The sequence below is a fragment of the Accipiter gentilis genome, chromosome 9 (assembly GCF_929443795.1).
Source record: "Accipiter gentilis chromosome 9, bAccGen1.1, whole genome shotgun sequence".
Classification (NCBI taxonomy): Eukaryota; Metazoa; Chordata; class Aves; order Accipitriformes; family Accipitridae; genus Astur; species Astur gentilis.
In genome coordinates this window covers 34959324-34983176 of record NC_064888.1, presented here as the reverse complement: position 1 = coordinate 34983176, position 23853 = coordinate 34959324, and the positions used below count along the sequence as shown (strand labels likewise).

Sequence of the window (23853 nt, the reverse complement as noted above, 5' to 3'; positions counted from 1 at the left end):
TTACTCCCTAGTGTTGTTACCTGTGGTGCTTCTGTAGTTCCCATTATCATAGAATCTGAAAACTTCAGTCTTTAATGTACCTATTGTTACAAATCCCTTGGGGGTGGTAGGGGTGGGGAAGCGATATAGGAAATGCAATGGAAGAGGTTAAGGGAATTGCTCAGGGACGAAGAGCAAGTCTGTAGCAGAGCAAAGGCTTGATGTTTCTCAAATCCCAGGTTAGCATTCCAGCCCTTCAATCTTACTTTCTTACTATTAATCTCACCATTTATTAATAATTTGAATGATTACAGAAGCAGATACTTTGGTAGCTGTGATGACATTAAATGCTAAAAATGGATTTCAGCAAATAGTTTGGCTGCTTATTTAAGTAGAGTAGAATAGAATCTCCACAGGCTGTTCTGGTTATGGCAGTAATTCATTTGGATGTTGGTGACATTCTTCACTAGTACTTGCCTTAAGTGTAGCATCATAACCTGAGGCCTTTGGTCATTAACAGGAGAATAAATTGGCATTGCAGGTGCAGTGCCACAGAAAGTGCACTTCATTTCTGGGTAGTGGCAGTAGCCAGCCACAAACAGTGCACAGTGGTAAATGGAATGGAGACCTTGGTCAAAAAATGGCTTTAGGCATAGCTGTTAGAAAGCGTGGACACTTCAAGATTCAGTAAATGTAATTGTTTTGTTTTGTTTTGTTAAAGGACAGCTGTAGCCAGAATTGATTGCAGAATTCATTTTGCGTGAACATCAAATGATGGAAAGGGAGTGATGAAGCTGCTTAGTTTGGTTCCTTTGGCAGATTCAAGTCCAGTTCTGAATGTATGATTTTTCAGCTTTCTGCCTCCAAAGACACTGCCCATTTTGTATCGCAGGTTGGGGATTTAGTTGTCTCTCTCAGCTTTAGCTTTAAATGTGGTAGAAGAAATCATTTAAAAAATGAAACTGGATAACCTTCATATATACCAGCTTCCTGCAGAAGGTAGAAAAATAATTTGAGAAATCTGTTGGTAGATTGTAAAAATGTTTCAACTGGTGAGTTTGGGAATTACAAGGAAAGTGAAGGGTGGGTTGTTTTTTTGTTTTTGTTTTTCTTCCAAGTTTCACAGAACAGTAATGTGGAAAGAGTTAGTATTTTGCTTTATGTTAGTAAAATTGAAGTTCTACAGATAGTTTTGTTTCTTGCTTTTAAATAAGCTTAATAGATGCTTTTAAAAAACAATTTATGTTTGTTTATTTGCAGTATTGTTAGTGGAAGTGGATTACCCAATACGGAAGTGATGTAGTTATGAAACTGATTTAAACCATTCTGTCATTTCCAGTGGGTGTGTATCTGATCCTTGACAGTGGCCAATACCTGATGCTTGAAAGGAATGTTTTAAGGCTTCCAGAGGTAGTAGGCAGTACTTTGCTAACTGACATTATTGGGTTTTTTTCCCCTAACATCATTTAAATATTTCATTTTGTGATTGATTTTTCTGTGTACTATTTCAGCCCAGCTCATAATTGCACATGATGGTAAATGGCTGGTGTTGCTCTCTTTTGCCCGAGAAAAAGACGATTAGATGTAATCTCAAGCATATTGTTTAGATATTTTTGTTTGTTTAATCTTTATGTGCACTGCTTCACTGAAGGATAAACTTGGTGCATGCTGGGTTTAGGGAAGTGAGTCAGATTCAATTTCTGAATGTACAGCAAAGGGAAAAGCACTCCCAAGAGCTTGTTATGCTGCCTGTCCAGCTTTTCAATGCACTGCAAAGCTGGTCTTTTGTTATCAAAGGCTCATGTGCCATGAAAGTTATCATACATAGTTGATAACAGGAAGCTGAGCACAATGCTTTAATTCAGCTGAAAGATTTTGCAAATGTCATCAGTTGGGAAAGGAAATTGTCACCATGTGGTCTTAGCTAAGTCTGAGATAGAAATGTAGTTGTGTTTTCTCTTGTGTTTTTTCTTGGTTGCAAACAGCAATGGAAGAATAAAGGGCAAAGCAATGTTTCATGTATGTTTTGGAATGGACACCAAGAAATCAATACATAAATTAACATGTGCTTTCTTATTCTGAATTCGTTTAGCAAAATAGTGTGTGCACGCAAATCTTGCTGTTAATGTATAAAACTGAGATCTAATTTGCGTTGCGCCACCTGGGGAAGTCTCTGGATGGGTTTTCAAAGAGTTGGTGTTTGATGAAGTGTAAGATGATACAAATGTAGCTTCATTCTATTCAGACTTGAACTTGCTACTGCCCTTCCATACAGACATTCACAGACTTCATGGACTTGACAGACTTCATAACAGTTCTTCAATACTGTGTTTTGCATGCGTGTCCTGCAAAAACAGGTGTTTTTTCGATGGAATTTGGCTAATGATGAGTTGAATGTCAGTTCTAATAGCAGTGAAGAAAAAAATCTTGACTTGGCAGCTTAATAACAAGCCTATATGGGAGACTTGTGCTTAATTGGGTTGCCCAGCTGAGTTATAACACAAATCGTTTTTCCTTAATATCACTTTAACCTGAGTTAGCTGTTTTCAGTAAGCCACTCCTTTTTTGCCAGTATAGAGATGCCCTGTGGCTTTGTGGTCTTTATATTTCTCTGGTCATAGGCAGTAATGTAGGTTACCTTATAGAAGCTTTTATGGGTTGAAACCGGTAAACTAACTTGGTAGAGACCTGCAGACTGTAAAATCCTTATCTATGTGGATCCTTCATAGCCTTTAGCACAATAAAAGATACCAATGCTCCTGACTTCTTTTTTAAATATATCTTATGCTTTTATAGACAATAAATTGTTGAGGTAATATTAAATATTAATAACTAGGCTTTTCAGTCTGTTGCGAGTAAAATTTATATCCAGGTGTACTAGGACAGATCTCTTTTTAAAGTGTCTACTTAGTAGTAACAGTGCTTAATATGGACATCAGCAGTCATGTGATCTCTACTAAATATTTTTTCATGCACGGATATGATCTTAGTGAGGAAACAGCAAACATTAAGTGAATGGAGAAAAAACAAGTGTGGTGGACAAGGAGCAAATCTGTTTATGAGGAACACCTATTCTTCACTGGTAATGGTCACCTGAGTCAAGAGAATATAGCCAAAACCATTCTGCAAGTATTTAGCAAAGTAGGTGTCATTGATTGTGTGATTTGTAGTGGATTTTCTTATGCTTTTTCTCCCCTAGTTAGTCTGATAGCACTCTGCCTTTGTCTCTGAAGAGCAGAACAGAGACAGGTATGTGCGGCCACTGCAGCTGGCCCGAAAGCAGGACCACTAGAGTCAGTTCTCATGTATTTTCTTCTCAGCCAAGATAACAATGAGATTAGATGGGCTTCGTGCTCCACTGAGTGAGCTGAGAAAATACCCTCTTCCTGTTGCTTCTGGCTGTGGTGCCTTCGTTCTTCTGAAATACATTGTGCTAGAAAGTACTGGAAAATATGATGATGCTAGTACCTTGGCTCTTTTTTTTTTTTTCTTCAGTTCCCAGAAGATATATAGCATTGAGGAGTGGTGCATGGTAATATATGATGAACTAGTGGTGCTCTTATAGCAGTGGACATGTCTGCTTCCTGGAGTAAGTTATAACACATTTCAGTAGTGGTGGTAATTCTGTTTCTGGGTCTGAGCTGGGTGAATATTTTAAATATCTCACTGATCTGAGCATAATCCCAACAATATTTCCCCTTGTGCAGCAAGAGAATGGATTTTGTTGCAATTTGAAAATATTTTCTGTAAGCTATTGGAATATAGTAAGCTGAAGTACTTTTTAAGGGCTAAAACATGATTACTTCAAAAGCCACAAAGTAGCTTTGCACTACCGGTTTTTAAAGCTCAGCAAATTTTATGTAGTACCTGAATTATTAATGGAGATAAATGGGAAGAGGAAGCTCTGTTGTTTTATCAGTCTCAAGCAAGTAGTTGGTTGACTTTGCAGAGAAAGGCAGCTCGTTCTGAAGCAATGAGTGAACAGGTCCTTGGTGAGGAACCCTACAGTGGGAATGGCTTGTGTCAGTACGCCCAGAAGATGACTGCCTGTTTTGGACATTTAGGTAAAAAAATTAAAGATGTGCATGTGGATTTTTTTGGTCTCCATTATGTAGATGAAGTGTTTTCTGAAGTTTACAGTAAACAGCTGAGTGTTTTGTACGTCAACCTGCAGTCTTCAGTAAGTAAATTGTGTGTGTCAAAAGTGAAAAAGCTGCGTGTATGGCGTAATGTTACCACATGTAGAAAGCTTTTGTTTCTTTTTTTTATCTGTGTGTGAACTCGAATGTTAGAATGATATTTTCTCTCTCTCTTGCTATTTTAGTTATTTTATAGCTTGAATAACTATATTTCTTGTTATAAATAGGCATAGTGCTTGCTCATTTTTCATTTATGTGAAGGACCTTTTTTTTTTTTCCCCCTTTCTTTCTCCTTGCCCTCAATATCTTTGAGAATTCTTACATGGGAGAAGAAGATAATCCTGTCCTGTCACCATCAACAGATGCATGAAACGTTATTTGGGGCTACCTACCTGTGCAATAAATGTGTTACTCTCTGAAATGGTATGAGGGAAAAGGGAAATTTTGTTTTACCTTGTTTTCTGTTTTTATTTTGGTTTTTCTTTGCAGATAGGTTTTGCTGAACTAGTATGACTGACTTCAATTTCTTGGTTTTTTGGTTGGAGTTTTTATTGCTTTCAAAGCAAGAATAAAGTCACACTGAAATGCATTTGCAGGAAGTTTAGTTCGGATGGCAGAAGCAATTAAAGACAGCATTAGTGCACTACACATTTCTGCCTTTTATTTAGCTGAAGAGCCATTTAATCCTCAGTGTTGTTTGGGATATTTGTAGGGATATTTCTTCTACCATAATTTTAGCCCTTGGTGTCTAATTTTTGCTATTATTCAGTGCCTGCTATTCTGTTGTGCAGTTTATTTATGGATTGCAGTCCAATTTTTGTTACTTCTGTTCTAGTAGTGTTAATACATAAACCTCTGTTCCTGGTTGTATATGAAACACATATATGTATTTTTATCATCTGGACAACCAATTGGTTTGGTGAATTCAGAGGGAATTGAATAGGAAATGGTCTTGAGATGGCTGCAAATATTTATAAATAAAATATTTATGAAGTTGGGAATGAGATAAAATATTTAAAGTAGCTAGTCTGCCTAATTTCTATGTCATATCCAGTCCCTTGTGAAAACTGTCAGTCTGGAAAGTGTCCATACCTCAAACTGTGCTCTGTGAAGGCTCGAGCCCCCAGCGCTGAATACTTGGGCTAGGCACGGCTTTGAATTGGCAGTGATTTAAAAATATTTTGCTGCTTGGCAGATACTGAGGAAATTTCCTCAGCACTACTGGGTTGGATGCCCTGGATTCCTGAGAATGTCTTTTAAGAAACATAAGGACAGGGTTGTGCCCTTGTGTTTTCTGCCTTTTTCTTTTCTTTTCAGCAAGAATATGAGAAATCAATCTTTTCCACTTAATTGAGTGCTTAAGTGGTAGGAGATCGCCACTGTCTTTTTGATTCTGGCTAAGGCTGAATCCCAGTGCTTGGTAACAGCATGCTGTACAAGGCTGTCTCAGGCCTTGTCCTTTACTTCGGACGCAAGGATCTGACCCTTGGAGCCAGCTGCTCCAAACAGCCCTTCGTCTGACGTGGGAAGCCACTGTGATGCTTTCCGGACTTGTTTTGCTTGCTTTAACTTCTTGTCCTCTTAAACTACGTATTAAGAGGATGGAGGCTCTTAAAGGCATACCCTGTACTTAAAACCCAGTAACAACAAATCATATTGCTTTGTGTTATAAGCAGCAGCTAGCATGTGGTCTTTGAGACTGCAGTTATCAGACAATGACAGCGATAGGCAGGGATGGAAGGGGCATCATTAGAGGAGTCACTCTCAGAGGAAGGAGGACCTTATTTTTAATTAAGCAGGATGCTTCTGCAGTGACATGTTAGGGTCACTAAACGCTAGTCTAAACTGAGCTGCTGCCATAGTCCCCCACCAATCTCTTGTGTCTTGCTGGCAGAAGGGGACTGGATTGCACTTCACTATTTTCAATAACATCGGACCCTTCTACAGAGGTCACGGTCTGACTGCTGCTGTAGTGGAGACACTGTGGGAAAAGGGCACTGATCTCTGCTGCCTCCCAAGCTAACGCTGGAGTTGCTGTACCTGAAGAAGTCATGCCTGCCAAGTGCAGGAACAGGTCCCTGCATGGGTGAAAGTGGGTTCAGCCTCTCCTGCCTCTGCCCTGCCCTTTCATCTCTGTCACTGGGCAAACTGCGAGTTAAAGGAGTCGATAGAGGCTTTATACAGCTTATATGGTGCTTGATTATGTGGGAGAAGACTGCAGTTTCTTCTGACTACTGCTACACAACAGATCATACACTGCAATAGCTGGTGTAACCACTGTCTAGGTGAATAGAGCTGGAAGGTTGGAATTGGCACGGCTACAACAGAAACCCGGGAGTCGGTCTTAAACCAGTGCATTCAAACTCCAAGAAGGACAAGTTTTTCTTCTAGGATTTAGGCAGCCCAGCTGCAGCAAACGTTGCAACAGTCTGAAAAGTTACTGCAGAGCTCACCTTTCTGAGGATTAACTTGTGCAGCAGAGTTAATGTTAGCGCAACGTGTGTGCGTTCGCCTCACCTACCTCAAAGGGCAAAGTCCCCCTTGACGTGTTGGTGAGGCTGGATAGTTGCCACTGCTGTTGCCAGATTATCAGCAATGTCACCGATTATCCAGCAACAAATGATACTCTTACACTAAGCTGAGAGGTACTTGTGTTAGAGTGCATCCAGCTGTCTCCTGTGAGTCTTCCCTCTGCTTTAAGCACAGAATGGTGATCCACCTTCAGCTGAAGTGGTAGAGTTTCAGAAGATCTGTCGTTTTCACCGAGTGACTGTGGTGTGCAGGTCAGTAGGTTGTGAAATCTGGGCGAGGTTGAAAAATTGCTGCAAAGCTTCATTTCCTAGGGGGAATACTTAAGACGCAGCATTTGCCGAGATCTCTGATCTGATAGAAGATACTCTAACGCAGAACTCGAATAGCTGTATTTATTGAGCCTGCTCTTCCTCAAATATACATTAGCATCACCCCATTAAAATTAGTACAGTGGTGCAGATTTATTCTGGCTTTGTCTCACTGTGTCCATGATTGATTTTAAAAACTAAGAGAATGGCTGTTTAAGGGGAACTTTGATTTCGGGCTTGTTTTCAAGCTAAAGTAGAAGTTGTACTACTTGAAAAATAAAAAGTAATTGACCTCATAGGAGGCGTGTAAGAATACATGATCAAAGTCTGGATTTGTGAGATGATATTTTCTTTTTAAAATAGTAAATAAAGCAGTCTTCTCTTCAAAGCCTGTCCCCATCTGTAGATAGTACTTGAATTCCGGGTTTTGAGGGAAGAATTAGATGAGTTTCTCACTGTGCTCAGTAAGCCTATTGGTGTTTTTTTCTACCTTCTGATTTAGCAAAAGCCTTACTGGAAGCAGTGCAATTATTACACCAGGTCATTTTGCAGCTATAGATAACTTCTGTATGTTAAAGGGAGTTGAAAGCCTGGGCCAAACACTGCGCAGTTGTCTCTGGGATTTTGGCTGAAGTAAAGAATCTGAAGCTGTCTCTGAGCAGGTCCTGGTCTGAGGTCTACCTGTAACTTTCTCTTGCAGATGATGAATATTGTTTTAGGTTGGGGTTGTTTTTTTATATCTTTCGCTTTGGAATTTCCTGTGACTTTCCAGTGCCCAGTTGATGATTAACTCTGTCTTTACCCAGGGAGAAATATTCATTAGATTATTAGATTAGCAAGTCACTGGAATTGGATTAATCTAAATACTTCTTGTAAGTGAAGCAGGAAGGGTTGGCACAGTGTCTGCAAAGCTTCTCCTGGCAGCCACACAGGAGAGTGGAGAGGAAGAGCACAAGCGAACCAATCCTTAATAGTTAGGGGAAAGCTTATGTGCTTTTGTTTGGAATAGGCAGTGAAAGCTGCAGAAAGGATTTCTCCAAAGAAATCTGCTTATGAAGTAGCGCTAGCCAGCCTTTGTACTTTCCTTGAAAAGGAGCACCAACCTGCTCTACGTTTACTATAACCTTTTTGCCGTAGCTCACGTACAGACCTGGCATGGAACAGGGGCATGGTAGATTAAATGCACAGATGTGCATTTGTAGCTTATGATGATGATTCTTCCGTAATAAGATTTTTGACACAGCAAGGTTTTTTGATTTTAAACTAATCCTCTTATATAACTCAGTTACGTTCTCTCTCTTGTCCTGAATATTAATCTGATTTTCAGATACTCTTTATGGTTTTGCTTCTGATTTTTGCATTCCCAGGGATGAGTTGCAACTGATTACAATAGTTTTAGATGGCAGTCACCTGATCAAGCATACTGTCATAATCTCTTGAAGATAATCACTAAAAATATATCTTTCTTAATCTGCTTTGCTGGATAAGAGAAAAAGAGAAGGATTGGTAAGGGCAGTGTGCCCGTGAGTAGTAGACTGACTACATGCACTACAGGTTCCTCTCCCTAGCTTCTTCCAAATAGAAATGCCGTCTTTCCCCATCTTAAACAGCTTTAGGAAGCTGTGTGGATCAAGTAAAACTGAAGAATTGGTGCTGGAAAGGGTGAAATTCCGAAATTCAGTCAAAAGGATGTCAATTATTGAGGATGGGGATATTGCAGAGGTCTTGTATCTCATTCCTAAGCAGAGCTTGCTGAAGCAACTGCCCTACTTGAATCCAGATGACTACTACTTATGCGAGAGGTTATTTGACACTCCTGAGGATCTGGGTAAGTGAGGACTGGCATCCAATCTTGATTTTTGGTTGGTGAATAGGCTAAATTGCTTTATGGTTAACTTCTTTTTTGTGTAGCAGCAAGATGCTTTATGACAGCAAGTGTGCTCAGGTGTGGAGAAATATTTCTGACAGAGAGGAGGGAAAGAAGAATAAAAAGCCGAATTAGAATCTGAATAGCAAAAGTAGTTGATGGATATAGGTGCAGCGCTCTCTACATGGCTGTCCTGGGACAAAGGGGGCCTTAATCTGCAGAAGTACTCAAGCTGAAAGAATAACTTTTGAAAGCACAACATCCTGTGGTAGTGTGTTCCAGAGTTTTCCTATGGGTTTTATGAAACCATGTTCCCTTTTGTTTGTTTTAAACCTTTTGCCAAGCAGTTTCATTAGAAGCTGCCTCATTTTTTTAATTCGAAGAGGTGATTAAAAGTCTGTGTTCACCACCTTCTTGTCACTTGTGAGCTTGTTAGAATTCTATTGTATCTTTTATCCAGGTACCTCCTTTTCCAGGATAAGCAGTCATAATTTATTTAGATGCTCTTTGTGCAGGAGCCAGTCCATGCCTTTGATTATCCTTTTTACCTTCATTTTTCTGATTCTACTGTAACCCTTGAAAAATTGGGGAATAGAACTGTGTTCAACATGTAGCATAATGTGGGTATATGTACAGAGTCATAACAATCCTTTTTGTTCCTCCCAGTAGTTCCTAAAATTTGGTTGGTTTGAATTAATATTGAACACTAGTTTATTCCGCTTAACTGATTTGTTACAATCCATTAAAAACATTAAAAAAAAAAAAAAAAGTTTTCTGGAAACTCTAATCTATGAAATTGGCTTTAAATGTTAATCTGAAACTTTCAGATCAATCTCAAAGATACTCTATTCTAGGACTTGCTTTATGGACCTCAGTTTTGATAACCCAAACTGCTTATGTGCTGGAATTTTGCCTGTACTTAGCAGATCGAGAAAAGTGCTACATACTTGTCACTGCCCAGCTCCTCAAAATGTTAATACTGAGTGATTGTATATGGTAGGCAAGTATTTTTCAAAGATATGCTTTCAAGTTTGTTTGTCAGCACCAGATAACACTTTTTCTTCTGTGCAGATAGCTTTTTGCTACTCAGGTCTGTACCAAATGAACTTAGAACTGTAAGAGTAATACTGGCCAAAACCCATATGCTGGGTTTGGATAGTTACTGCTTCTGAGTAATCAATTATTTTAAAACTAAAATGTTAATGAATGTATTGCTAAAACATGAGGCAAAAATATATAATATGGCTGTGAACCAGAAAAAGCAACTATCATTCTGCCTTGCCAGCCTCCCCAGTGTTTCACATTGGTATTCTGGAGAAAACTTCTACAGACAATTTAGGTATTTTTATAAATCACGATTTAGGATAGAACATTAATTGAATGAACAGTGACTGGCTATATGAGCAATCCATTCAGGATTCCAAAGAAATTCTTTGCCATTGTAGCAGGCTGGGAGCCACCTTTTTTGCACAGGTGCAATTTTCTTCTAATTTATATAGGGCTCAAATCAATCTAGAAATCTGCAGTTTCGCAGTTCTTCACTCATTTGTAAGCAATCACAAAGATAGTGGGACAGGTTCTGATTACCATTATGCTGCAATAGATAATTCACATAACCACTGGGGCTTTTTTTCCTTTCATCCTACAATTTGGGTGCTACTATTCAATAGGATGTGTATTGTGGTCCAGCTTTCCAGTGCCATGAATAATACTAGCTGAAAGGTTGCAAGGTGTCTGGTGTCTTGGCTTTACTTAAATTACAACAATTGGAATCAGAATCTCACCTACTTAGAACAAAAATAGTGGAATGATTACTGAAAACTGCCTGGTTGTAAAAGCTGTATGTGACTTTAAGATGCAAAATGCATGAGTCTGTCTCTTAGGCCATGTGCCTGCTTGGGGATTATGGTGCCTCAAGTGCTACAAGATTTAGCAGCTTATATACCCTGCTGAAAGACAGTTTGCTGTCTGTATTTGGCTTTACAGACAGAGATTAGAAATTACCCTATTCAGGGCATTCGGAGTTTCACTAAATATTTTCCTTGCTCCTCATCAGTGGAATCATAACCATCAGGAAAGGCCCATATTTTAGGTTTTTGGAAGGTCAGGAATTATCAGCAAGTGCAGAGCTATTTAGTATTCAGGAACTGAGTCTCACCAATTTAACCTGTGACTTGTTTTTACTTAGCACTCAGATCATGAAATTCATAAGAGGAATGTTGGTGGTTAAACTCATCAGGTTAAATGGTGGTGTGATACTGACAGTTAAAAGTACTCTAAACATTGAAGAAAACTTAAAAAAGAGGAGTTCAAAAGTGACTGTGAATCGCTGAAAGGACCCTCATTCTGCATTGCCCTTGAGTTCATCTGGCCAAATGAGCCACCTTCCGTCCTGTTTCTAGGGAAGGTGGTAAGGGACCGATTCCCACGAGAGGGATTCCCAGTGCCAGCCATGTGGTTTGCTGCAACAAAATCTGTCTTAGCCTAGAAGACCTGGTTCAGCACGTGGCTTCGGTTCTCTGGAAGCCAGACTCCGATATAAAGGATTCTGTGGAACAATGTCTGATACTCAGGACTAGCAAAAGTTGAACGCTGATTGCAAAACAGCAGTGGAATTTTAGAGAGAAAATTGGCTTGGAACTGTGTGATGTTGCTTCTTGTATGAGATACTGTCATCTGTTGCATGTACAGGTGACACCTTATGCGCTCCTCCTGGATGCAGCAGTGGTGTACACCTGAGGGAAGGGAGTTATATACCATATTATCTAACTGACCTCATGTATGAGTTTAGTAACTGTTTATATAACAGTCTTAATTTAAAGCAGTGCTTGTGAGAATGACTGCTTGTGTTGGATCAATTAGATGTAAAGGAAGATAGAAGGAACCTGAGAGGATGAGAAAGGCATGGGGAGAATCCAGAGAGCATGAAAACAGCTCAGTGGTGAGCCAGGGAGCAGACTGGGCTGGTGCAGGAAAATTTATGAAGCCCTGAGACCCTATTTACTCTTCACTGGGTTAAAAACTGGCTGGATGGCCAGGCTCAAAGAGTTGTGGTGAATGGAGTTAAATCCAGTTGGCGGTGGGTCACAAGTGGTGTTCCCCAGGGCTCCGTAATGGGGCCAGTTCTGTTTAATATCTTTATTAATGATCTGGATGAGGAGATCGAGTGCACCCTCAGTAAGTTTGCAGTTGACACCAAGTTGGGCAGGTGTTTTGATCTGCTCGAGGGTAGGAAGGCTCTACAGAGGGATCTGGACAGGCTGGATCGATGGGCCGAGGCCAATTGTATGAGGTTCAACAAGGCCAAGGGCCGGGTCCTGCACCTGGGTCACAGCAACCCCATGCAGCCCTACAGGCCTGGGGAAGAGCGGCTGGAAAGCTGCCCGGCGGAAAAGGACCTGGGGGTGCTGGTCGACAGCCGGCTGAATGTGAGCCGGCCGTGTGCCCAGGTGGCCAAGAAGGCCGACGGCATCCCGGCCCGTATCAGAAACAGGGTGGCCAGCAGGAGCAGGGAGGTGATGATGGTCCCCCTGTACTGGGCACTGGTGAGGCCGCCCCTCGAGTCCTGTGTGCAGGTTTGGGCCCCTCACTGCAGGAAAGACATGGAGGTGCTGGAGCGTGTCCAGAGGAGGGCAACGGAGCTGGTGAGGGGCCTGGAGCACAGGTCCTGTGAGGAGCGGCTGAGCGAACTGAGGTTGTTTAGTCTGGAGAAAAGGAGGCTGAGGAGAGACCTTGTCGCTCTCTACAACTGCCTGGGAGGAGGCTGTAGCGAGGTGGGTGTCAGTCGTTTCTGCTAAGTAACAAGCAATAGGACAAGAGGAAATGGCCTCCAGTTGCGGCAGGGGAGGTTTAGGTTGGATATTAGGAGAAATTTCTTCACCAAAAGGGTTGTCAGGCGTTGGAACAGGCTGCCCAGGGAAGTGGTGGAGTCACCATTCCTGGAGGTATTTAAAATACGTGTAGATGTGGCACTTAGGGACATGGTTTAGTGATGAACTTGGCAGTGTTAGGTGAACGGTTGGACTCAATGACCTTAAAGGTCTTTTCCAACATAAATGTTTCCATGATTGTTTTGCTCTCTACAGCTTCATGAGGAGGGGAAGTGGAGAGGGAGGTGCTGACCTCTTTTCCCTGGTATCCAGCGATAGGACCCGTGGGAATGGTTCAAAGCTGCACTAGGGCAGGTTTAGACTGGACATTAGGAAGCATTTCTTTACCGAGAGGTTGGTCAGACACTGGAACAGGCTTCCTAGAGAGGTGGTCGATGTCCCAAGCCTGTCACTGTTCAAGAGGCATTTGGACAATGCCCTAATAATATGCTTTAATTTTTGGTCAGCCCTGAAGTGGTCAGGCAGTTGGACTAGATGATCGTTGTAGGTCCCTTCTGACTGAAATAGTCTATTCTATTCTATGAGAAATGGGAGTCTGGGGAGAAGCAGGTCTGATTTTTCTGTGTGTATGTTTGCAGGGAGGAGGGGTCCAGGAGGTGAACATGGTGATGTGAGGGAAGACACAGAGGTAGGGTGTTCTTGAGAGGAATGGGCTTTGCAGATTTGAAATAAAAGGTCCGATTATAAAATACTAGTGCAGCATAAACATTTGAATCTTTGCCCACTGTTTTATCTCTCAGCTCCCACACATCAGCTTGCTTGCTTCAGTGAAGTTTTCTTGTTGTGTTATGGCAGGAAAGCTAGACCCTCCAGCTAGGGAAATGAACAGGCACTGTTTTGTGCCCCGTTGCCTTTTTCCATTCTTAATACCAAGGAGTGCCCAAGAGCGGGCAGTCTGAAGACTGCAGTCCCTGTTGTTGCCTGGACAGAAAGGAGGATGGCACAGATGGAAAAAAAGAATTCTTATTTTAATCTTTGGTCTTACCTGCGGATGATATTCATAGTAGCTCCCCACAGAATGTGCACTTGATGTGACCTACAGCCATAGGATTTTAATGGTGCCGTGTGAACTTGTCAGGTGTCCAAAGCTAAGCAATCTTGAATGTGGCAAGTGGTGATAGGAGAGAGGAAAAACCAGGTTCTGTTGGCATTGTAGTAGGTGGTACTCTTCAGATGCTGAGAGGTGCTGAACAGACTGTTCATGTACTTCAGATAAGGTGGTTCTTCTTTTTGATAGCTTTTCAAATTGATTCCTTCAAGTGAGTGATCTCTCCTGGCCTCAGTACCTATATTTTTATTTTTATTTTTTATAATGCTGACTTATATGATTGAATAGGGAGCATGCTTTTGAAGTCTGTGGTAATCCAGGTTTAGGAGTGTTATGTCGTTCTTCTGCAGGACAGTGTCTCAATTCGGAATAGTCCTGATAAGTCAACTAGATGGTTTGAAATCACGCAGTTGAATTTCAGTGACTAAAAGCGTAAAGTGTTGGACTTGCACAGATAAGAAATGGAAATAACTAACACTACTTCAGAAAAGTACATGGAGGATAATGATACTTATCACAATGTAAATATAGATCAACTGTATAATACTGCTGCAAAAAAAGCTATTCTTTTTCTGGGATGTGTTAGCAGGAGATATGTATGGCAAGGTAAATAATTTTTCTCTGTCTCTCTTACTGAAGAGCACTCTGCTGGGTACTGTCTCTAGGTTTGGACATTGCATTTTGACAAAGATACTGATAAATTGTAGGGAAACTAGTAGAAGGCAGTGAGAATAGTGTTAGGAAAAAAGACTTATGAGAAAAGATTAATAGAATTAGGTTTGCTCAATCTAGAAGAGTGGAGATAAGTGAGGGATTTAGTCAGTCTTCAGATGAATAAGGGGTTGTCAAATGGAGATGTGTTCTGCATTGTCCTGAGAAGCACAGATATGCTTGTGAAAAATACTGAATAGTGGTTTTGTGTTTGAGTAAGAAGCATAGCTGAAACTCCCTGTCTGTGTTAGGCCCTAATAACCTTTGCTTCTGTAAATATGGAGAGTTAGCTTGATTTTTTGGGTTTTTTTTAATTAAATTTAAAAAGTAATCAGTTAGGACCAGTTCTTCATCCTCTGCCCGTTTGCAGTATCTCTACTCCGATTTCATCACTGCCACATTTTCACTTAAAATATTTGAACATTTAATGTCGTCTTAAACCTTGGCTTCCTCTTTCAGATTTCCATTTGCTGTGGGACAAGTTGTTGCCAGTGTTCGAGATCAATCCGAGCTAATTTGCTTTGTAGTACATCAGCGGTTTAGCTTTAATCTGCATTAACGTAGCGTGGTTTAGAGCAACTGAATTCACCTCTGTAGGGCTCACTGCTCCCTCTCTGCCTAAATTCTTTGCTATCTGTTATCCAATAAACACGAACAAAATTGCAGTTCCTACTGTTACTAGATGCTAGCAAGAAAGATGAGCTAAATCAACTTTAAGTAGAAAGAAATAATGACAATTTTGTGGTTTCCTCTGTGGCTATGTGCGTGGGGAATTGAAGCAAAGATCTCACTTGCTCTGTAACTCCGTAATACTGACGGGTGCAGGTGGCTCTGACTGGAAGGAGCGTATTGTGGCTACACATCCTCCACTGTTGTTTACAGGGAGTCCTGCTTTTGTTCTGTATCTGATTGAAACTTCCTCTCCTGTGTCCCTCACTTGCAGTTGTATAACCTCGGTGTTTTAATCAAACAACCGAGAGAGAAATGCAGTCCCCTTCCTGGGCAGGGTTGAAGCAGGACAGCTGGTGTGCCTTGCCCTCCACCGCTTCAAGTGGCAAGACAGCGGCCCCTCTTCCCAGAGCCACCTCAGCCTCTTGCAGGCAGGCAAACTACAGGTAAATCTGAAATGGAAGCTGGTTTCAAGCTGAAGAAGTTCTAGCTTTTCTGCCAGTGAGTAAAATACTGGTGGCACTGGATGGGGAAAAGAGAAGTAGAACTTGCTATTTCTTCTCCTCTGAAAGCCATTCCTTGGGCCTGCTCTGCTTGTCCAAAAGGGGAAAAAGTGGGAAAACTTCAGAGCAGAGAGAAAAGCATAGGAAATGGCTGTCCTCACCCACTCCGACTTTGACTTTGGGGCATGGAGGGGGTAGAAGAGGAGAGAGAAGCTTGGTACATGGCCTTTTCCCTCGCTTCATCCACTCACATACGTCCTTCATGTACTGGTTGAGGAGAGGATGAATACTAATTGGTGCTGGCTCCTTCTCCTTTATGTCTGAGAGGTGGGGCTATCACGAAGTATACTTTTGTGTACAAGGACCTTAAAAGGGGCTTTTAGTTTGAGAGATTTTTTTCAGTGAAAGGGCAAATAGTTAATAGGAGGAGAAGTGAAGAAAGGGAAGCAGGAATGTTCTTCACCCAAGTGATGCAGACAAGGTGCAGCTGAGAGGGGAAAAAAGAGAGTGTAAGAATGGGGGAGTGTGATTACAGTTTTTGCATTACCCTGCTTTTGATTTTTCAGTTATTTTCCTTTAAGAGCAGGTCTTTATGGTGGGATGGAAAAACACTGTGGTACCAGGGAATGTTTATCGCTGGTTTGTTAGCACGTGAATTAGACAGTGGAGCTGTCTGTGCAGTTTTCAACGTAAAACATAGAAGTATTAAACTGTAAAATGCAAAAATGTAAACCCAATTAGCTTATCAGTATACATCAATACTTGGCAGGTTCAATATTGTTTGTTTATCTTTTATGTTGGCAAACTCTCCTTTAAAATATGTGACTCTTTGCCTGGGAGCAGAGGCAGTAAGCCATCCGGTTTGGTGTAAACTAACTGTGAGCAAACCTTCTTACGGAGCAGCAGCAGCAGCAGCAAAATAGCATTTGTAGTTATCTTTTAAAAATTCCAGTCGGTGCAGAAGTTGGAATGAGTTATGCCTCCTCTGTTTTGAATATCAATTTGTTGTATATCTGCTTGATATTTTTATGATGATCCTACTACTGAAACAGCAACAAATAATTTAAAAGAAAGCTTCAAAGTTATAAATCTTTACATGCTGAAACAAGCGACCTCCCTAGCTAGCAGGTAAAATCAGAGCCACTAACAGAAAAGTTCCAGATGCTGGAGTGAGGTGATAAAAAAAATTTGTTTGTTGTAAAAGCTTGTTTGAATGTATGAATATTACACTATGTAGCCAAGTCGTATTTACTTGGAAAGCATATTTTTATCTTTTCTTTGAGGTCCTCTGTGGTTCATTTGATAGGACACTGGACTAGGAAATAGCTATTGAGAGTGAGATACGTTTGCAGGACAGATTTAGGTGCCTTTTTTAGAGTCCTATTTATAGTTTAGTATGGAATCAGAAGAGAAGGAATTTGTCATTTGGCACAGTGAAAATTGGTTTAGTCTAGTTTAAATGTAAGGATGGTATGTATCCAGTGTTCACATGATGGTTTGCCTCATCTCCAGGGATCGTGGACTTGCATTGTTGCATGCTTTGCTGTATGCTGTATTGCTGAGGCATATGCTAAAGGTTAATGCTTACTGAGCATTATTCTGTCACATCTCTTGAGATTGCAAAACGAACTTGTTTCCTTGCTCTGCAGATTAACTGACTGGGTGGAAGCTGCTTCAATCTGGTGTTTTATGGACCTCTTATGGAGAAGCTCTTTAGACTAGTGAGTTTTACTGCATTCCTGCTGATTTCACTGAGTCAAAACTCCCAAGACAGGCTGTGGGAGTTATTCTGCAGAGTTAATCCAATTCTGAAGTGGATTATCAATATCAAATCTCCTTAACCTTAGGCATGCACAGTAAAGCATGACACTTGCATATATGCTTTCCTGTTGGGGATCCCTGCCTTCATGCAAGTTATTTGTGGTTTTCAGTAGTAATTGTGGTTACTGTCAGTAATGGTTACTGACAGTACACTAATATTTTTATCAGCAACAGTACTGGTTGTGGTCATGATTTGGGTAGATGAATTCAATTTATAGCAGGTGAATAGTGGTGATTTTATATGGTAGTTTTTTTAAAAAAATACTGAGTTTAAACCACTGTCACTACAGCATATTACTGTACTGTATCCCAGTTCGGTGCCAGGGGTGTGTGCATAGTGTAAAAGTTTGCATAGGTGTTAAAAAAACATGATCTCCTTTCTAAGGATTAGCAATAACATAAGCAGTTTGGAAGCCAGTTTTGTATCAATAATATAAATGTGTTCAGAGGAAAATGTTTGTACATACCTACAGTCAGAAGATTACCCATCAGTGAGGTTTGTATTTTTGGGGGCCACTGCAAGGAAGTATAATGTAACCATCTTTCCTCATCTGTTTCTGAAGATGATCTGGAGGTTTCAGGTGCTTTTTACATAAGCATGTGTGTTACAGGCTTCTTAATGTTTAGAGCAAAGCCAAGTGTCCTTGTTCCCTTACTTTGTTCTGCAATAAATTAGATGTTACTCCTACTGTTTTATCTGTATTACCGTTACACAGAATAGCAGCCTACTAAGAAAATCTTGCTTGCAAGAACCTCAGAAAATCAAATTTTGTTTTAAGAAATCCAGACCTCTTAAGAGATCAAAACCTGAGAAATGTTTTATTCCTGAGGAGTCTAATTTGAAAGAATATAAAATGGTTCTATTAAAAAAGCACTAAATCCCCAAATCCTGGCAGCTCAGAATGAATATGCTGTGTAGTTTCCTGAATCAAGTGATGGATGTATTTGCTAAATTTTAATTTCATTTACTGTATATGAATGATGACACATGATTGTAAACACCAATATTACAGACTGATTATATTCAAAATAGTATGACACAGGCTACAAAGAAAAGCTGGGCATAATGGCAAAGTTGTGGGTAGGACCCAGGCCATTGGGCATTATTTGCTTGAGGATCAGTCTTATCACTGAGGGTAATGGGATTATCTCAAGATGTAAGATTGCAGGACTGTAGTATGTCCTAAGAAAGAACCATCTTCCTCTCTGGTGGGTCTGTGTATGGTCTTCCAGACTGCTTAAAACTTGTGAAAGGGCAACGTAGAGGGTCTGAGGTGGTGAGGTCAGTCTGTGGGGCCTTCATAGCTCCCTAACATTCTGCTCGTTCCACACAGGGCAGTGTGGTGAGGAGATGGGGTTAAGGAGAGGTTGGCAGCCTAAGACAGCTGCGCAAGCAGTGTGAAGTCATTACAGACCAAAAACTGTGTGGAGGGTATGGAAAGACTATAACATGACTGCCATAAAGGAACTTCTCCTGCAGCTTGCCTGCAGGCTGTATTGAGGCAGATTTATTGAGGGGTACTGTAAGAACCTGGAGAGACAGAAGAGCAACACATGCAAGAGCAGCCTTACTAAAAACCTTATGTTTTTCTTCAGGAGCAAACACCCAGCTCTTAGACCTAGTGTGGGGAACAGTTTTGTCAGGCACAGGCTGTATTCCGCTCAGCAGGGTGCCTGGGTGAATCTGAAAAACTCCACCGACGTCATCAGCTTTGCCTGAGTTGGTTGCCTGCCGCCTTTTATACTACAGTCCTTAAGAAGCATTGCTGCTTGAGCTGTTTTCAAAACATGGAAAATGTGTCAGTTGTCCAAGTGGCTGAGGGAGAGGCATCAGAGGAACAGATTGCTGGAGCAGGGTATGTTCAGGAGAAACAGAAGCCAGGAAATACTTAATCATATAGCTTTGGAGAATGCTAAAACTGGAACTTGTAGGCTTTCCTGTCAGGGCAGTGGGACCACTGCTGGGTCACAGGTCTTTTGCAAGAAATCCCACATTGACATTATTGATTTTCCTCTGAGCAGGCACAGTTAAGTCAGGATAACAATTAGAGCAGGTCATGAGAGTGCGGCATTTCCTTCCTGGAGAAGGGAGCATTTTGCAAAATGCCATAATCGAGACTTTATATAAGTGATGGCTCTCAATTGACCTAGGTTGCATAGTGCTTAAGATGTGGCTCGTGTGGTGGCAGGCTTTCTTGTCAAAACTATTTGTGCCAGGCTTTTTGCTGTAAGCAAGGACATTAAACAGAGGGTATTTTCCTGGAAGTTATTTAATAGAACTACTTCTCCCCTTTCCCTTTCTGTTTTATAGCAGACTGCTTCCTTCACTGGTTGATGAACAAGAGGTATCAGTCAGTTTTAAAGAAATTGTATAAAAACTGTGCACCGATACGTCTAAGCCATGATCTCATCTGTGAAGAATGAGAGCAAGATAAAAATATGAAAGCCAGCTTTTAAAATGAGAATAACAAATCTTAAGTCATGGCTAAAGTGCTTAGTATCTTACACAAACTTTTTCAACATTATTAAGGTACAAGAAAAAGCAAACCAAACTGGTTTAACTCCTTCCCTTTGTGGAGTGATCTCAGTATGGCTCTCATGCCTCTTGCTGAATGCACAGGATACTTTTCACCAGAAAATAACAGTAACATAAGCATGTTGTTTAGCTATACAGTACTCATTGTGACTTTTCCACCTACACTGAGTTCAAGGGAGATTCTCTATTTAATTTATACAGTGAAAAAAGTTATTTAAAGAAAAAAGGTTATTTTGCTTTCCTTTAAAATACGCATCTCTAAATAACAATAAGTACCAGGGATTTGTTTCTAAAATTGCTATCTATTCTTCTTTCATCTCCAATTCAGGATATCTGAGTAGATTCTGAATTGGTCAGCAGGGTAAATTTTAGTCTTCTGGCTTAAAACAATAAGATTAAAACCAAAAACCATCCTGGTGTAAAAAGATTTTATTTACAATACCAAGCATCTGCTCTTTGTATCTCTTTACTCAGGAGTAAATTACATTTGACTCCTAAATCTCCAGTATAATTTACTGCAGTTTGTATTTTTAAATTTATTTTTATGTGCATGCTGTAGTCTTAACGTTGCAGCTTTCCATGGCTGAACGATGTGAGGAAAGGCTTCTATTCAGCTATGGGTGAGATGAGATACAGCAGTGCTAATCTCTAGCACATGTGAAAAATGGAGGTAATGAACTCGGAGAACAGAAAGTCCAGATACCAGCAGGCAGCTTCTGTGTCAGCAGCTTCTGGAACAAAAAATGAATGATAATCATTGCCAGCCTTTTGAGGTTGTTTGAGGATCACAGGAAGGGGTTAACAGTATCCATGTGTGTGTATCCATAGGCTGTGCTCTGCGTATCAGATCAAATATTTATGAATGAAGGTCAGATATGCCCCTTTCAGGAGGCTGTCCCCTAACTGTTTACAAAATACTGTTTGAAAAAGAACACAGCCAGGTTGAGTTACAACCCGACATCTCTAATGTGTCAGAAATGTGACATAATGGATTATGCCTCAGTGTTGGTGGGGTTCAGCCTGGCTCCCCAGTTGAGCCTCAAATGCTATTAATAGTAACACACTGAGTCATAGAAGCAAGAATGTCAGACTGCCTGAGCTGTGCTTCTCTTACACGTTAGACTGCTAACAATAGAAAGCCAGCCTAGATTTGTTAGAATAGAATAACTATTTTTTTCCATGCATGTGCCTGAATCTCTGTCTCTCTTTCTCTCTCTTTTATTTATTAAAGAATGTCACTGAATAAGAGAGATCTTTTGGGTGAGGCAGACTGGCTTGTTTAATTTCTTTCTGTTGGTCTGGGTGACATTTATAGAAAACATTTAGAATTTATTTACTGCAAATATTTTTAACACTGCGTGCATGCTCTGATTTTATTTTTTTTTCCAGCAGGTATCAGCCATCTGCTGCTCTGTCTGGCTGATGCCTACAGCTTGTTTCTTTACATTAATTTCTCTCTCCCTACATATAGTAGAAGCATTGAGAAGGAATTCCCTTGTGGAGGTGTGAGCTCCAGTTCAAGTCCAGCCCTCAAAAAGTAGGGGTTCCTCTGACTTTGGGCTGAACATAGCTTTTGCTTTAGGGTGCAGCATAAATGTCATTGCACCTCCATCGTGTAACCCAAAGCACATTTTGCACTGAGTTGTGGTCAAGTTGAAGCTATAGCCTAATGAATCTGCCCATAATCTAGCCCAGAATATCTTTATATTTGACCCAGCTCTCTACTACTGAGGTCATCTCTATCTTGGGCAAGTCATTTTCTCCACCTCTAAACCACAAATACTAAAATTTACTGTCCAAGCAAAGGCATGACGGCATAGGTTGGTATTGGTGAAGTCACTGGTAGCTAGCTAAAATGAGGAATGAAGACATTTATAAATAAGGAAAGGGTGGCATATAGTAGTAGTGATAGAGGTTCCCCAAAATCTTGATACAGGCAGTATATACGAATTAAAAATAATACATATTAAGTGGTTTTTAATGGGCATTAAGGGTTTTGATGAATCATATTTCCAAGCTTTTCTTCATAACTGTGAATAAACATATGCTTAAAAAAAGCTTTGTTTCTCACCTGTCTCTGACCTGTATCTTTTAATAGAAAACCGAAATATTCTGAATCTTGCTATAAAATGATGAGACTTGACAATATGGTAAAGGGTTGGTTTGTTTGTTTTTTAACATCAGCTTACTGACCACTTCTTTCTCAGGTAGAGTTTAGTGCCTGGAAAACTATAAATTGGGAGGTCAGTTTGCCCAGATCCAACACTGGTGCTTTGTCTTCTTGAGGGTGTGTTGGGGGGTGAAATTCATGTGTAAGTGATGCTGTTCCAGTACAGTACTCTCTTCTCAGTTCCATGAGTACTCATGGCTATCATCTCAAAAGGAGTCACATAACAGGAGTTGTAGTTTACAATTATTTGGTATTTCAGAATACAGTGCTTACCTTGACTCACAGCAAAAATTTTGTCTTTGATACTCCCTGGTTATGCTTCTAAACCCAGGTGCTCACTGAGTGGTGACAGTTCTCATTTTTATTATTTTTATTGTTATTTCAAGGTAGTGAATAGAGTCAGTATTCCCAGTTTGCACAGATTATATGTTACTGTCTTCTGTACTATGATCAGAAGGCACTGAGAGACTATTTATTAGCATGCTTTGTGGTCTAGTAATTGGCATTTGGTAACAGCTTTAAAGTAAAACCAGGAGTGGATAAACAGTGCTCATCACAGAAAAGCCACCGTGCCACAGCCTGCCTCATCACTTGCCTGTGTTCATCTTGTATTTCCCCTCTTGATCCTGGCTCCGTTTGGGTAAATAAAATAATAGGGAACTCATAAATACCACTTCAGCTTTCTGTTTGTGTTTGAACAGCTCTCCTGTTCTCTCTCACATCTTCTCGCTTGCAGTCTTTTGCCAGTCATTTGGGAGCAAATTACATTGCCAGCTCAGTTCTGCGAGGGCAGAGGAATGCAAGGTGGTGTCAGTGGCTGGAAATTAGGGACGGTGGAATTCAGCATTTGTTCCACAGCAGCAGCTGTAGCTGGTTGTTTCAGCACAAGAGGCAGAGTCTGCAAGCAGGGTATGAGCTGCCATTAGCCATAGGAAAAGACCACAGTGGAAGAAGGTAAGAGGCACAAGAAGAAAAGAGACAGTGACGAGCAATTGGACCTGATCAGCTCTTGTGGGAAATCCGACTAAGGAAGATAATTATCTGGAATAAGCTGCTTTTTTTTTTTTTTTTTTTTTTTTTTTTTGTGCCTAATCCACCTGAGCCAAACACTGCTGGAAAAGAGATTGTGTTTAAATTACTTCAACTAATTCTTGCTGCTTCCACTACGAAGAAAATTTGTTAGCCATGGTGAAAGAAAAAGGTAATTATATTTATTGATGGACTGGAACTGAAATGACCTAATGTGCCAGCCATAATCACCTGAGGTTTAAACCTTCGAATTTAAAATGAAGCATGATTTGATTGACAATTGCTGTTTTCCTTTCTATAAAAGTGATGTGCCAAAACCTGCAGTGGTTTGCATTGATTGTCTTTGTACCTGTTTTAATAAGGGTAGAATCTGGAACACACCTAATTTAGTGTGTTTGCACAGCTGGGCTCCTTCTGTGTGTATGTGGTTTTGGGGTTTTTTTCAAGTGATTTAACCCAAATTTGCTGTTGACTGTTTTTTACCTGTATTTGCTACAGTTCAAAGAGCTTTGACCAATGAAGCAGTTAGCTTAAAATTTTAAAGACAAACATTGATAAATTCAGCACATCTGGACTTGAGAGGGTCATATTTTACCTTTTAATGAAAAAATGGATTATGTGAGATTTTGTATAATGTTTGAATTTTGCAGC

The 23853-nt window shown here is 40.5% G+C and overlaps 1 protein-coding gene across 10 annotated transcripts in view; it reads left to right on the top strand.

Annotated features, from left to right (window-relative positions):
- Window positions 1-23853, top strand: part of ABLIM1 (actin binding LIM protein 1) — a 209405-nt gene that overhangs the window by 53381 nt on the left and 132171 nt on the right. For 7 of the 10 annotated variants that reach the window (XM_049811324.1, XM_049811323.1, XM_049811318.1 and 4 more), the window contains exon 1: window positions 8494-8786. The exons of 2 other annotated variants lie outside the window; for them this stretch is intronic. In XM_049811324.1, the coding sequence (XP_049667281.1) occupies window positions 8543-8786 (244 nt within the window). In that variant the 5' untranslated portion in view covers window positions 8494-8542. Of the gene's footprint in view, window positions 1-8493; window positions 8787-23273; window positions 23375-23853 lie in introns of those variants that run through there. One more of the 10 variants, XM_049811319.1, reaches the window with a different exon arrangement.